Here is a 14,717-nt window from a genome sequence, read left to right as displayed (position 1 = left end):
TTAGTAGAGACAGGATTTCACTATGTTAGCCAGGCTGGTTTCGAACTCCTGACCTCAAGTGATCCACCAACCTCGGCCTCCCAAAGTGCTAGAATTACAGGCGTGAGCCACTGTGACTGACCATAGTTTTCAGTTATAAGCAATTTTATGAGTTTAATTCTGCAGACATTTACTGAGCTATTTCTCTATGCTCTCAGCTTTACAGCAATTCATAGTCTAATGAAGAAGTCATTGCTATTCTGATTCAAAGCAAAATAGAGTCATAATATTTAATATTTTGCCTAAAACCACTACATGTATTTGAATCAACTAAAAACTTTAAAGTTTTAGTTATTTAACTGTTGACCGATTCTGAAAGAATAATATTGAGATAAGAGAAAAAGCTAAATCCACAGTTAAGAAATATAGTGTATAGAATATTGTAGCAGAGATAATTTTGCTAGGATTAGTATCATTGGTTATATTTACTTTCCATTTAGTTAACTCCATCTTACTGTTTTTATGTTTAGCAGCAGTGTGATCGTCTTACTAATAAAATTGGAGCAACCACTAATATTACTGGGGGACACTTAATGGATCCATCTTGCATCTTTAAGGATATATTGAGTTAATAGAATTTATAATTTAAAATTTTTAATTTTTATATAAACTTGAAAGAAAATACTGGCTTTAAAATATTAACACTGTGTTCCATATGTAAGAATTTTTTCTGACATTCCTTCATAAATATAATGGGAGCATTATTTTTAAAAATGAAATAAACTTTTGACAGTTTTATGTTTTTTAGTATAACAAAAAAATTAAACCAGTCTAATTGCGAAGCAACTTTTGCTTTTCAGTTTTCATATATGACTTTTTGTTGTAACACTTCTGATGTGTTTTCAGCCTTCAGGTCTGAACTTGTTTCGATTTTAAACATGTATGGACTTGTTAACACTCAAAAAGTAAAGAATAAAGTTGCTAATATTTGCTTCCTCATAAGAGTAACCTAGTTTATGAAATCGAAGGGAAATTTTGAGCTAACATAAAATCACTTAAACCTGAATGAATATTAGATCAGTTCATAAAAATGAATTCCCCAGGTTGTGTTGAAAAAAAAATTTCCTTTAGGTCTTCACTGTGATGATTCAGTGGTTTTATGCTCACCTCTCCCATAGGAGGCCAGGGATGGAATCTTGTTTGCTGCCGCCTCCTTTTGGAGAAATGCGATCTTACAGAAGAAATGCTAGGGGCTGAGAGTCATGGCTCATGCCTGTAATCCCAACACTTTGGGAGGCCAAGGCGGGCAGATCACCTGAAGTCAGGAGTTCAAGACCAGCCTGGCCAACATGGTGAAACCCCGTCTCTACTAAAAATATGAAAATTAGCCAGGTGTGGTGGCACATACCTGTAATCCCAGCTATTTGTGAGGCTGAGGCAGGAGAATGCTTGAACCCAGGAGGTGGAGGTTGCAGTGAGCCGAGATCACACCACTGCACTAATCAGAAGGCCTTGTTTTCTTTTTTTCTAGCCCATTGTGATATTGGGCAAACCTCTTAAGTCTCCCAGGGCTTCAGTACAGTTTTCTCAACTGTCAGATCCAGGGTCAGACTAAAGCCTAGTGGTTTCCATTGGAGCCATTAGAGATTCAGAGAGCCTTTGGGGCAGAGAAGGCTTTATCACATTGCCTATCCCGCTTAAACCTGAGGAGTTTATCGTTATCTGTCAGGGAATGAACATGATATAATCCATAAAGTTAATAACTAAAGGACTTGAATAACCATCATTTACTATGTTTTAAGACATAAATCCAAGAGGTTCACCAATTTGAAATGATTCTATTTACCAAACTGGACATTCTAAGATTATTATTGGCATCTTGTGAAGTTCCCCTGCTAATCTATATTATCCTCTGAATTTTTCCCTCCAAGACTGGTTATTAAAAATAAAGTTTAGGGCCAGGCACAGTGGCTCACACCTGTAATCACAGCACTTTGGGAGGCTGAGGTGGGTGGATCACACGGTCAGGAGATCGAGACCATCCTGGCTAACATGGTGAAACCCCATCTCTACTAAAAATACAAAAAATTAGCCAGGCGTGGTGGTGGGCGCCTGTAGTCCCAGCTACTTGGAGGCTAAGGCAGGAGAATGACGTGAACCCTGGAGGCGGAGCTTTCAGTGAGCGGAGATCCAGCTACTGCACTCCAGCCTGGGCAACAGAGCAAGACTCCATCTCAAAAAAAATAATAATAATAAAATAAATAAATAAAGTTTAAGCTTGATGTCTTTCTCATATTTCTATTTTATAGGATTTTTTTTAAATTCGTTTTTTTCTTGGAACATATTCAGATTATTTCAGATTGTTTATACCTTCAAAATGTTATTAAGAAAATACCTTAAGCTAGGTGACGTCTTTGCCTTTTCTGGGTACTTTAATGTCTATTTTTAAAAATTAGCCATTTGGCTTAAAAAAGCCAGAGGCCTTTTATAAGTCACTTTCACGCACCCTCTTTATTTTGTGCTTGAGATTTGCTCCCATCTAATACACCATACCTTCAATCTTTTCCTCATGTTGATTCCTTCTCTGTAGCCCAAAACATTAGACTATCTTCATACTGCCTTAAAAATTTAAGAAGTGTTGAATTTTCTCACCTTTGTTCCCTGCTCAAGGTAAATTTCAGCAAACTTTTTTAATTTTTTTTTTTTTTTTTTTTTTTTTTTGAGGCGAAGTCTCGCTCTGTGGCCCAGGCGGGAGTGCAGTGGCGCAATCTTGGCTCACTGCAAGCTCCGCCTCCCGGGTTCACGCCATTCTCCTGCCTCAGCCTCCCGAGTAGCTGGAACTACAGGCACGTGCCACCATGCCCAGCTAATTTTTGTATTTTTGTATTTTTTTTTTTTTGTATTTTTGTATTTTTTTTTTTTTTTGTATTTTTGTATTTTTTAGTAGAGATGGAGTTTCACCATATTAGCCAGGCTGGTCTTGAACTCCTGACCTCGTGATCCACCTGCCTCGGCCTCCCAAAGTGCTGGGATTACAGGCATGAGCCACCGTGCCCAGCTGATTTGACAACTGGGAGGTCAGTGTTGTCCTCTGAGAGAGCAGCTTTGGTACTGCAGGAATAGAAATCAAGGCTGGTAAACACAGGAGTCTACATAGCATCTTCCCAGTTGTTGTCCTGTTTGTCTTTCTAGACAAATAACATTACTAAAGTGTCTTGAAGCCATCTCTTTTTGTCTGTTGGAACATCTCTCTCCTGCCTCTCTCTGATATTTTTTAGCACAGGTTCTTTTGTTAGATTATGATATACAGAGACTTCAACTTTGTCTTCCTTCTCTCACTGAGTATTACTCCTAGGACAAATGTATCTACTTCCAAGGTTTCAACTCTCACCTTTCTACAAATGACTCCTAAGTCATTGCAGACCCAAAATTCCAACAGTTGACTCATCTTCACAAATCCCATTAACACTTCAGACTAATCATTTTTCATCCCTACTCTGTATACTTTTTCCTGATTTTTTAGTATTTTTCTTAATGATTTCTCTGTCACCTAAGAATCGTCTAAGCTGGAAGCCCAGAGTCATCTTACACATGTCTTCTTTCCTTGTCTTCTTCTACGTTGTCTTCTCCAACCTGTGCTTTCTCAATTTTTTCTCCTTTAACTTACTTCTGCATTGCTACAATTTGCTTCCTGATGCACATATTTGATATTATCTTCTTATTCAAAATATGATTTACTCTTTCCATTTGTTTATAGCAAAACCCCTAAGGTTCCTATAAAATTTAAGGCCATTTACAACTTGAATCCAGCTTACTTTCCACCTACCTTCTTTTAGCTCTCTCACCTACCTCACCACTATTTCTCCATGTCCCTTTGCCCTAAAAAGCCTAGAGTTCCCATCGTATCACACTGTTCCCTTTGCCTCACATTTCTGTACCCATGAGAAAGAAAATGTTACTAGAATGCATTTAATTTCTCACATAAAGATGCTATAAATTCCAAGATTATCTTGCACTTCTAAATGTTTTCAAGGCATTCAGTTTTGAGCACATGGAGTAATATAAATAAGTACCAGTGTAGCTGATGTGTTTTTTACTTTGGAGAATAAGAATACAAAGTGAAAGTTGTATTTACTGTTACCTTAAGAATTAGATAAACCTGTATATAATGGGAAACATTTAAAATCATGCCTTAAAATGCAATTTTGGGCTCTACAGCCAGTGACTTACAAAGAGGACATGCTTAGTGAATATTGAATTGTGCTGAATTCAGGTCTTGCGTCTGAAGCTGTATCTGATGTCATTACTACATAGATTAAGAAAATATGGCACCAGCTACTTTAGCAAGACAAGTTCTAATAAGTAGCTCTTATTTTGAGTGAATGTGTCAAACTGAATGCTTATTCCAAGCACTTGGTACATGAAGATTTCCTCTGCTTTAATTGGTTAACTTTGTACAGTTACTGATAACAAATATGTACTACATGTAATAAAAGAATAGGTAATGCCTCTTCAGGAAACTTCACTGTTGAGTTGTAACATCTGCCACAAAGGAGTATTTAATGGCAGTGGTGAATAGCCTATGCTTTTATTATAGCTTAGAGAAAATACTTGGAAAGCTTATCTTCTACCCATGCACACTCATTTTTTTTTAACATAAGAAATAAGAATAGTGTGGGTAATGTGGATAACAATGTCCAAAGTTAAATTAGACCTGCTCATCAGTCTAATCTTATCCCAGTATTCCTCTAAAAACAGTAGCAAGCAACAAAATGATCTCAGTTCCTTTTACTGTGTAGCCAAAGCAAATGATATTGCCCAGTGTTGGATCAAAAGTTAGTCATCACCAGATAAATTCAAGCACTTATTTCTATCCTGTACTCCCAATGTAGGCTCAAAAGTCAGTCTGCTCCCGAAAAATTCAAGCACTTATTTCTATCCCTCTGTACACTTGAAATGGCCTACTCCACAATGCCTTTCTTTTCTTGTGATTGTTTATGTGTTTCCTCATTGCATTGTAAAGTCGTCAAGGGTTGGAGCCAGATCTTGTCACCTATGTGTCCCTATTACTTAGCAAACTCCACATGGTGGGCATGTAGTAAATTTCTGTTGAAAGGTATCGTAGAAGTTTTTATCAAAGAAAAAATACTGAATTACCCAAATGATCAATTTCTGCAAATTCCTATTAGCATAACATTTCTCATTCTTTTGCTTGGTTATTGAATAATATTATATCCTATATTTGCATACTTTATTTGTTTGGTTGCAATATTGTTTTAAAAGACCTTACAATTTCCATGATTTCCAGTTTAGTTTGATGTTGTTTTATAACTTTAAAAAATTATGATTATTATAATTAATTTATGCCTTTAAAACACTGTTATTCTAGTTACAGAGGAATCTATTCCCTCTTATTCTGGAAGTGATATGCCAAGAAATGACATTAACATGTGGTCAAAAGTAACTGAGGAAGGAACAGAGCTGTCACAACGACTTGTGAGGAGTGGTTTTGCTGGAACTGAAATAGACCCTGAAAATGAAGAACTTATGCTGAACATTAGCTCTCGACTACAAGCAGCAGTTGAAAAACTCCTAGAAGCCATAAGTGAAACTAGCAGTCAGGTAACCTCCTTATATTGCTAATATGTACTGAGTTTGAAGTACAATATACTATCCCACTCTCTCGACTGAGCTAATTTTGATATTTTCATGGATAGCTGTTTGGCATTTTCAAAGCTTGAATGCATATGCATCTTAATTATCCCTTTGGTTGTATGAAAGTTGTATAGTATAAATGATTCTATACTGAATTCCTACATGATCCTGCTTTTGTTTTGTTTTGGTTTTTGCTTATTTCAGGTATATTAGTATTTAATTTTTGTGATTTGTACTTTCATATATGAAAACAACTGTTAATACTTTTTGTTTCTTAACCGCTATTAAGTACTTTTGACCTGGATCTCAGCCAGTGTTAATGCTGTTGCTACTACTTGATACCATTGTAAATTATAAGCAGTTTAGTTAATGCAACATAGTATTTGTCTTTTGATAAGCAACGTGAAAAATGTTAAATAAATCAGAAGTGGTCAGTGGTTCCAATAGGCTACTTGTTCTTAACAGGCTACTAGAGAGAAACTTCTCCAAAATTTGTTAATGCTGCCAACAGTCAAGCATGTGGGCTCCTCCTGAAACATTCACTTCCCCAGGCCAAGACCACAGCTCATAGCAGCTGTCTGCTTATGTGACCAGGTAGTGAAGTACAGTAGGAGTCTGACCATGGCATTTTCCAGATTTTTCCCAATTTGTTGAATACTAAATCCACGCTGTGTTATTTAGCTTCTTCTGTATTGTGGTAATTTAAATATCACTGAATGGATCACAAAAGCTTTGTGTAGAGCAGTAACCCTATGGCAGAGACTTCTCAAAGTGCAGCCCCTAACCAGCAATATCAGCATCACCTGGTGATGTGTTCAATATATAAATTCTTAGGCCCCACCCCAGACCTACTGAAACTGAGGGCCCAGCAACCTGTGTTTTTAATAAGTCCTTTATATGATTCTGATTCACACTAAAGTTTGAGAACCACTAATCTGTGGATTATTAGTATAATGTTCACATTGTTCTCTGGCTTAATTTTGAAGCACTCTACTAACATCTTTTATATAAAATGTTAAACTAGTTGTTGGCATTAGGTATAAAAAGTTATAAAAATGAAGTATTTCTTAAGTGAATAATATTTTTCAGCATTGGGAGTAGGCGTTTTTAAAAACTTTCTTTTAAATGAATTTCAGTTCAGTTTTTAATCTTCCATGGATAGATGTTTAAAGCCATTGATTTCTTCAGAATAGTCTCATTGATTAATAACTAAAATTATCTTGAACCTGATGAATATTTTTAACAGATTGACACAGAATAATGTGTAATATCTTTGTGAAATAACTTATATTCCACTTTCCTCTTCAATGTGTCATTATTTGGTTCTACTTTATAATAGTATACTTCCCTTTAACCTTCATTTTTTTTTCACATATTATAACAAAATGTAAAACAGCTGGGAGGCATGCTGTAATATCTTAGCGTTTTCAGTGAAAGAGAAATTCAGGAAAATAGCTTTGTACAGGATACTCTGAGACCAGAGAAGAGAGCAGCATCTGACATGTTAGAGTGTGGTGGGGACCAAGTAAAGTTTACTTAGGACTTGATGCTTAAGATGTTTAAGATGAGTTATTCACTGGCAAAATTTTTGAATATCAGGGCACTGGACAAGTATCTGCCTTATAGGCTGATTGGGTGATTTCATAACCTGTACTATAGGAGTTAGTTACTTTAGATATTTGATTTGAGGGGTAACTTGCCCAGTGGTATGTCCAAGTCCATATTATAATACATTTATTACAACGGTTTTACCTCTCTTTTGCTTGGACAGGCTACCATACAATCAGGCCTATATTCACTTTATTGTTAGGTTCCTACTGGTTGGGATAGCTTTCATGATAGTATGAAAAAGAATGCTTAAGAGACTGTCATAAGGCCCTTAGAGAGGTAATCTCTTTAACACAATCCTTATTCAGTAGTCTCTTTGTGGTTCTGCAGAAATGTTATCTTTGAGAGTATGGTTTCACAGATTCTAAACTCCTGGATCAGGTAGAAATCAAAACCATTCTCTTCTTTAGGAGTAGTTTTTCAGCAATTAAAGTTTTCCAGAATCCAGAAGTATTATTTAGAGCCATAGGAGGTTATTTACCAAGAGATTCTGCTAGGCCTTGGAATAAATTAATGAATATGTAATTTATTCCCATGGAATTATTTTTACTGTAAGAAATTTTTACGGGCTTCCTAATACTTGTTTTTAAGAATTACAACATCAAAGCTACATGCTTCTATATTTTCTCAAAAAAAGGAATCTGAGGATGAAGCAGTAGTATAAGTTAAGATTTTGTTTTGTCATTGTTGTGTTTGAAACATAACTGCAATCAAAATACTGAAACACATTTTGCCTTCAAGTATTGTCCCCAGTATGCTTAGCATTGGTCTAGGCTCCGTCAGGGTATTGTTTGCAGGTTATAGGCCCTCTGTGAAATAACTTCAAGAAATAGATGAACAAATCAAAGTCCAAAAGAGAGCAACAAAAGTGTTTTACAGTTTGAAGAAATAATTTATGAAGAAAGGTAGTTAAATGGTTTGACATTATTTGATTTAAGTAAAGCTATTTTGTTTAGGAAACAACTCTATGCTGCAAATTAATAGCCTTCAAATATACATTAAAATCTTGATTATCTGAAACCTGGCGATAATAAGCTAGTCTGGATAATTAAAAGTGTGTTCTTCTAAGTCATTTTATTATAACTATTTTTGATTGCAAGAAGTTTTGTGTGCTTTCTAAAATGGAGGGGGAAGCAAGATAGAATATAATTTGAATTATTCTAATTCAGTCACCTTTCTGAACATCAATTAATATATCATTAGTTAATATTACTGTTGTTACAAGGGCTGTATGCCACTATCCTGAATCATCTTTATTTAATACTGCTTTTTTGAGTCTTTTTTGCCCTAATTTTACTTTATTTTCTTTGTGTAAGCTTCTTACCTTGACCTGTGTTCCTAATATAACTACTTACCTACAGATTTTTGTTTTACATGGATGGAAGCAAGTTTTACATGCTTCCAAAAATGGGTGAAACAATAGACAATAATTTCAGTTATTTTAATTCATGGTCATCTTTCTGAACATGAATTAATATAATACTCCATCAGTTAATATACTGTTATGAGGGCTGTTTGCCCTATTCTGAATCATCTTAATCTGTTACTTTTTTGAGTCCATTTTTCTCAGTAATTTTTCTCTCTTATCTTTGTAGTTAGTTCTTATCCTGACCTAAATGTTAACTGTTTATAAAGGGCTGTTTCTTACTTACAGATTTTGTTTTTGCTTCAAATAAGAGAAACTGGATATCAGATTATCAAAACAAACTGTAGTTTGCAGAGAGAGCAGGGAAAGAGTATTTTAAGAGGTATTTGATAGGCTAAGCATGGGTCCCCACAGTTCATAAAGCTGAGCATCTGGGATATTGACAACTTCTATCTGCCAAAGCCCCACTAAAGTCACATTTAGCTGCAGCAGTGATAAGATTAGGCCTCTATCTTGTATAGGTGTTTATTAGGGTTTCTTATACAACCCTCCAGTTAATCTGTGAACGTGCTTTGTTAAGACACCTTCACAGACTAACTAGAGGGTTGCATAAGAAACCCTAATAAACAAAAAATTTTTATTGCCTAGTCCAGACTTGTAAGAGGCAACTGCCCCTCCACAGCTACAAGCCATCTCCCTGTAGATTCTGGCTTTCTGTAGAAAATGTCATTTTCTCTGCCCTAATTATTAGTCTACCTACTGTGAAATGGTTTGAGTACTGGTTTAAACAACTGTATAGTGTGAGTAGCTGTAGAATGGATTTGTGTTGGTATTACCTGCCTTCTTTAGCATGGGTTTTTCCATTTAAATAAAGGCTTTGTGGATTTAGGATATTTAGTTACTGGAAAGAATAATACCAAAATGAGGGCTTTTTCCTTTCTTTAAAACAACTTTCATTATTGAAAATCTTTTAATATTAAAAAGTAAGTTGTTTATCTTCTAAAATTCTGAGTGGCTTATTTATTCACTATTGCCCAGGTTTCTGGAGCTACCCAGAAGGCTATTATATATAACTTGGGCTTTTAAAGTTTAGTCAGGGTTCATAAGATACCTTAAGTGGTATAGTTTTCAACTGTTACATACAGTGTAGCTTTAAAAAGAATTTTTTCCTTAGCATGTACTCTGTAAACAATATGAAAATAGGTTATAACTGAAATGTCTATAGTTTTAGTGGCTGCTTGAAAGATGAGTAATATTTCTAAGGAAATAGCAAAAGTAAGTTTTAATTTTCCAGAAATAATTTTGATTATTTTATATACTTGAATAACTTATTACTAATGTGGACTCAAACATAATTAATTTCACATTTTTAAATTAAAGCAATTTTTTAATGGAACGGAAAAACACCAGCTTATCTTACAAACATTATAAACTTGTCTAAATGCCCTTTCAAAGCCCTGACGTGGAACTTGGATCCTGTCTGGCAGGCTTTTTTGTGGGCGTGTTAATTCACATTCCACCTGTCAGTGTACCTATAGGTAAAGACATTAAACCACACCCTCGGTTCTGACCTTTTCCTCAGGGGACACTGACTAGAATCCTTTGGCTCAGCATGAGAGGCTATTTGAATAGCTCAGTTCAGAAGAGCTTTTCCTTTTGAATAGAGTGAAGCAGCAAGAGCAAGAGAAATAATGTTACAACTGCATTTCTCAAGACTGCTGCTATGGAGATTTCAAACTTGACCTTCCCTGCCAGGTTCTGCTTTGAAGGCTTACTTATTACTACAGACATCGCTGATATTAAAAGCAGTTTTATTGCTCGTCTAATTAGATGTTTATATTTTTATTCTTCTCTTCAAGGACTTAATTATGCTAGTTTAAAAGTTGTTTTTGTTTGCTTGCTTTTATTTTTGTTTTTTGATTTTTTTTGGTTTTTGTTTTGGTTTGGGTTTTTTTGAGGGGGCATCAAGATTGATAGAGACCTAAGTTTTTTTAGATTTGTAGTTTTTTTCCTGGACTTTCCCCCTCCTTTTATTGTGCAGTTGTATGAATTAATTTTATAACGTTTATTTGATAGTGCCAAAAAAGAAAATTTTTATACTGCTATGGTAGATCTTGATAAACTAAAAAGAACTTTTTAATGTATTAGAAAATTGATAAAAAAAAATTAGGAATCTCGTCAGCTGTATCTTCTGGGATGGATTCTTATAGCACCTATTTGGCAACTGTCAAAGTCAGTGGCTCGTGGTTAGAAGAGCAAGATGAAGACATTTATGAGGTTGAATCTCGCGTGCCTTTACCACATCCTTTTCCTCTTTGTGAACATTTGGATGAAAATAACTCAGTAATTGTTAATACTTCTATTTTCCATTTTATTCATAAAAGAAACGGGCATATATTAAAGCTTATTTCTAAAATTTCACTGCCTACCCCTCCTTATTCAGTAAGTATAAAAAATATTCATTTAGTTAAACACTATAATGAGAAATTAAATTTTGAGTGTCTATATTAAGGCTAAATGGGATAGAACCTTGTTTGATGCGTTACTACTCATTCATTCTAGATGTATTTAAGGGCTAAATTTGGTCTGAGTTCCAACTTGGGTATGTTTTCAATTACAGAAAGCAGAATGAGATAATATTACATTTCTCCAATGCCAGGCAGGTTGTTTAAAAAGATCCCGCTTTTCCTTAAGATTCTTGCTTTTGTATGTTTATGATGCCAATCCTGAATAAGAATGGAATAATTATTATATTTGAGAGACTAGGTATTATGATACTTATAAGACAGCTAAGTGAATTGTCATTGAGCAATTAGGAAATGTTTACAATCATATGTTATATTGGCTGTTCCGGTCCAGGAAAAAAGGAAGCTTGGGTTCTAATTTTAATATTCTTAACAACCTAAGAAACTTACTTTTTGTTTTTAATATGCCTCGTAATCTTGTGGAACAAGACCCTTTTCTGCTTTTTATATGAAATATATTTTATAAACATTGTTAAGGATAAGTGTTTAGCATAAAGAGGCTTGAATATTTAGTATTTCAGGTTCACTACAGGTTATTCAGTATAACTAAAAGTTATTCAGCACTTTTTATGACTTTCATAGCTTTATCCTGTACTAGCTAATATTTAACAAGCCAGATGGTTTTCAGAATAGTTTTGTTACCTCTTCTGCAACTTTTATATTAAAGTGACAGAATATTAACTGATACTTTACATGTACTTTTAATGTAATAAGTTTCTTAAATACTTTGGAAATATTGAATATGAAATCTTACGTTCTTCATATTGTTATAGATATTAGGAATAAACATACTCTAACTGAATGGAAGAGGATTCTTTAAATATTAAGTATTTAATGAACATTTATTTGAAGGGTGTCTCTTATCTCCCGATGAAGTGTGGATCTCATCTGCTATAATAAATGAAATTTTTTTTTGCTAGATTTACTGTATTTGATTGTTCCAACTTTTTCATTTTATTTTAGAAAACAAGTTTTTCTCTTGTGGTTTTATGATAAATATTTAAATGGATTATAAGGCTGATTAAATCTTGTCAGGGAGTAGAACATAGAAGCAAAGACTTATTTAATTTACTTACCTAAAGCAAGCATTTATTTTGTTGTAAATTCTTTGTTATATCCTTATAGTAAATTTAAAAAAGACAAAAAAAAGCATATCCTTTTTAGTTATATGTATTTACTAGATAGTCATTATGTAATGAACAGAAAAAAATGACAAACGTGTGTAAAAACAATTGATATGTTTTTAAAATATGGATTGTGACTGTAAATTCCCATGTAGTTGTATATAAATTAGTTCATACTTTATTGTTATGTTTCTTTGTAATAAAAATTAATGATATTAGTTATCCAGACTTTAAAGGAAAAACTCTTGCCAGTTAAAAGTAAAAATATTCCTTTTGAGATAACAACATATTATCATGGGTATTTTAGGAAATAATTTGTAATTTTAAATGTATGATTAATTTTCTATTATGAGTCTTATACGTGTATTCATATTAATTGCAAATAAGTTATAAGTGATATTTGAAATATCCTGTTAAAACAAGAATAATTGCATACTGGATATTTTGGAAATTGATTTAGAGCAGCCATCAAAAGCTGTAGTTACTCTAAAATCCATTTGCTATGACAAATACCGCTCAGATGTGAAAAGTGGAAGTCTTTAACAATAAAGTATCCTTTAGTATTATCATGATTTTGTAATACATTTTCAATATGTGACTATAAATTAGAAACCACTACATTTGATCATATTTTAAGCTTAAAATGTACTAATATCTTTTTAATGCACAAAGTACTTTATATATAAATTTACAAATTCTTATGACTTTACTGTGAGCCTGTTATTAATATATGTGATGATTTCTTCTTAGAATTTTTGGACTAAATACTAGAAACATTTGAGTTCAATTTTTTCCCATGTAATTGTTTCAGTAATAACAGATAAGCAGGTGCTGATAGTCAAAAGCTCAGAAAACTAAGGCAGAGACAGTACTTTTCTGCAATTTCACACAGCTCATTTAGTAGCAGTGATCAAGAGAGCTCTGGCTTTAAGCCTTCTATCATCTTAAAAAATTGTTTAAGAATGTAGTCAGTATGTGCTATTGGTAGTATTTTAAGGAATCTGTGTTTATGGTTAATGTCTCTGTATTCTACGGTTTTGAAAATAAGCTGAATATTCATAGGAGCTTTAGGTGTTTCACAAATGGACAGAAATATAAAGCTTTTAGTTAAGTACATGGATTATAAATATAATTTCATTTTGTTGTGCTACTATCATTTTGTTAATTGATGCCATTGTATTAATCATGTATTATTGGTCCCCCACAGTATACAGCAGATACTGTAGGAGTCACAATCCATAAATACTAAATGTAAAAGAAAGTTTATCATAGACTGTATAGTTACATAAAATTCTTTGGCAAATACAATAAACGCCTGTGCTTCATTAACTTTATATCTTCTTTTATATGATAAAGTACACAGCCATTGATTTAAAGTGGTTTGTATCCAAAAGAAGCATATTCTTTTGTTCAGTAAAGCTAGAATACGTCACTTTACAGAAAGTTGTGCACAGCCAATATACATGTCTCCTCTGATTTCTCCTACCTGCTAATCTTAGCATACACTGGCAATATCTAAATGACTACAATTCAGTAGTATATCTTTATTTTAAAATCCTCCTTTTTTCCAGCTTTAATAGGGAATGAAACTAGTATTTCCACACTTTATTTTCTTTTATGTATTGTTTCCCTCTTTGTTTAGCTTGAACATGCGAAAGTTACACAGACAGAGTTGATGCGTGAGTCATTTAGACAGAAACAAGAAGCAACAGAGTCCCTTAAGTGCCAAGAGGAACTTCGAGAGCGCCTTCATGAGGAGTCCAGGGCCAGAGAACAGCTAGCTGTGGAGCTCAGTAAGGCTGAGGGTGAGCAATTTGCCATTGACAACTAAGGGCAGAGAAATTTCAGTCTTAAAATAGAGATTTTTGATGCACAGCCAGGTTTGGAAGCCATCAATCCAATTTAGAATGACCATTAAAAAGTACTTGTGGTTTATCTTCAGAGTTCCTCCAAGCAATTTTTAAAACTATATATATACATATATATATATAATTATAAAAAGAATTTATAGAGTTACAGAAAATATTAATAATTTCAGAAAATACCAAAAAGGATGGTGGTGACTCGTTACCATAATCACACCATCTTAAGACAACCCTTGTAATTTAAAGATGAGCAAACTGAAGATAAAAGATGTTATTAAATTGTTAAAGGGCACAAATACCATTACATAGTGATTCCAGGCTTTAAATCCCTAAAGCCCTATGCTCTTTTTAATTCTCCTCTGCTGTTATGGGTGTTGGCCTTCTAAAATTACTTAAAATACCAACCTTCTAATTTTCAAAATGTGATTCAGTTCACAAGCATCTAATTTGTATTAAGCTTTTCAGAAACTTACTGTTTATATCTGTTTAATAAAGTGACTTACACCTACATAATGTGGTACTTTAGTATAGCAAAGTATTAGAAAATTCAGAGAAATTTCATGTTTATGCACAATGGTAAACAAGGAAATGTCTG

At 33.7% G+C, this 14,717-nt stretch overlaps 1 protein-coding gene across 8 annotated transcripts in view; it reads left to right on the top strand.

The window, feature by feature from the left end:
- The window catches only part of AKAP9 (A-kinase anchoring protein 9), a 167,237-nt gene that overhangs the window by 103,754 nt on the left and 48,766 nt on the right, over window positions 1–14,717 (top strand). For 7 of the 8 annotated variants that reach the window (XM_019031100.4, XM_019031099.4, XM_019031098.4 and 4 more), the window contains 2 exons: window positions 5,369–5,601; window positions 13,900–14,062. In XM_019031100.4, coding sequence (XP_018886645.1) covers window positions 5,369–5,601; window positions 13,900–14,062 — 396 coding nt within the window. Of the gene's footprint in view, window positions 1–5,368; window positions 5,602–10,709; window positions 11,051–13,899; window positions 14,063–14,717 lie in introns of those variants that run through there. The other variant, XM_055346593.2, reaches the window with a different exon arrangement.

The sequence above is a fragment of the Gorilla gorilla genome, chromosome 6 (assembly GCF_029281585.2).
Source record: "Gorilla gorilla gorilla isolate KB3781 chromosome 6, NHGRI_mGorGor1-v2.1_pri, whole genome shotgun sequence".
NCBI classification, from domain to species: Eukaryota; Metazoa; Chordata; class Mammalia; order Primates; family Hominidae; genus Gorilla; species Gorilla gorilla.
Note: the sequence above shows the minus strand (reverse complement) of the source record. Positions and strands in the feature narration are given on the sequence as shown.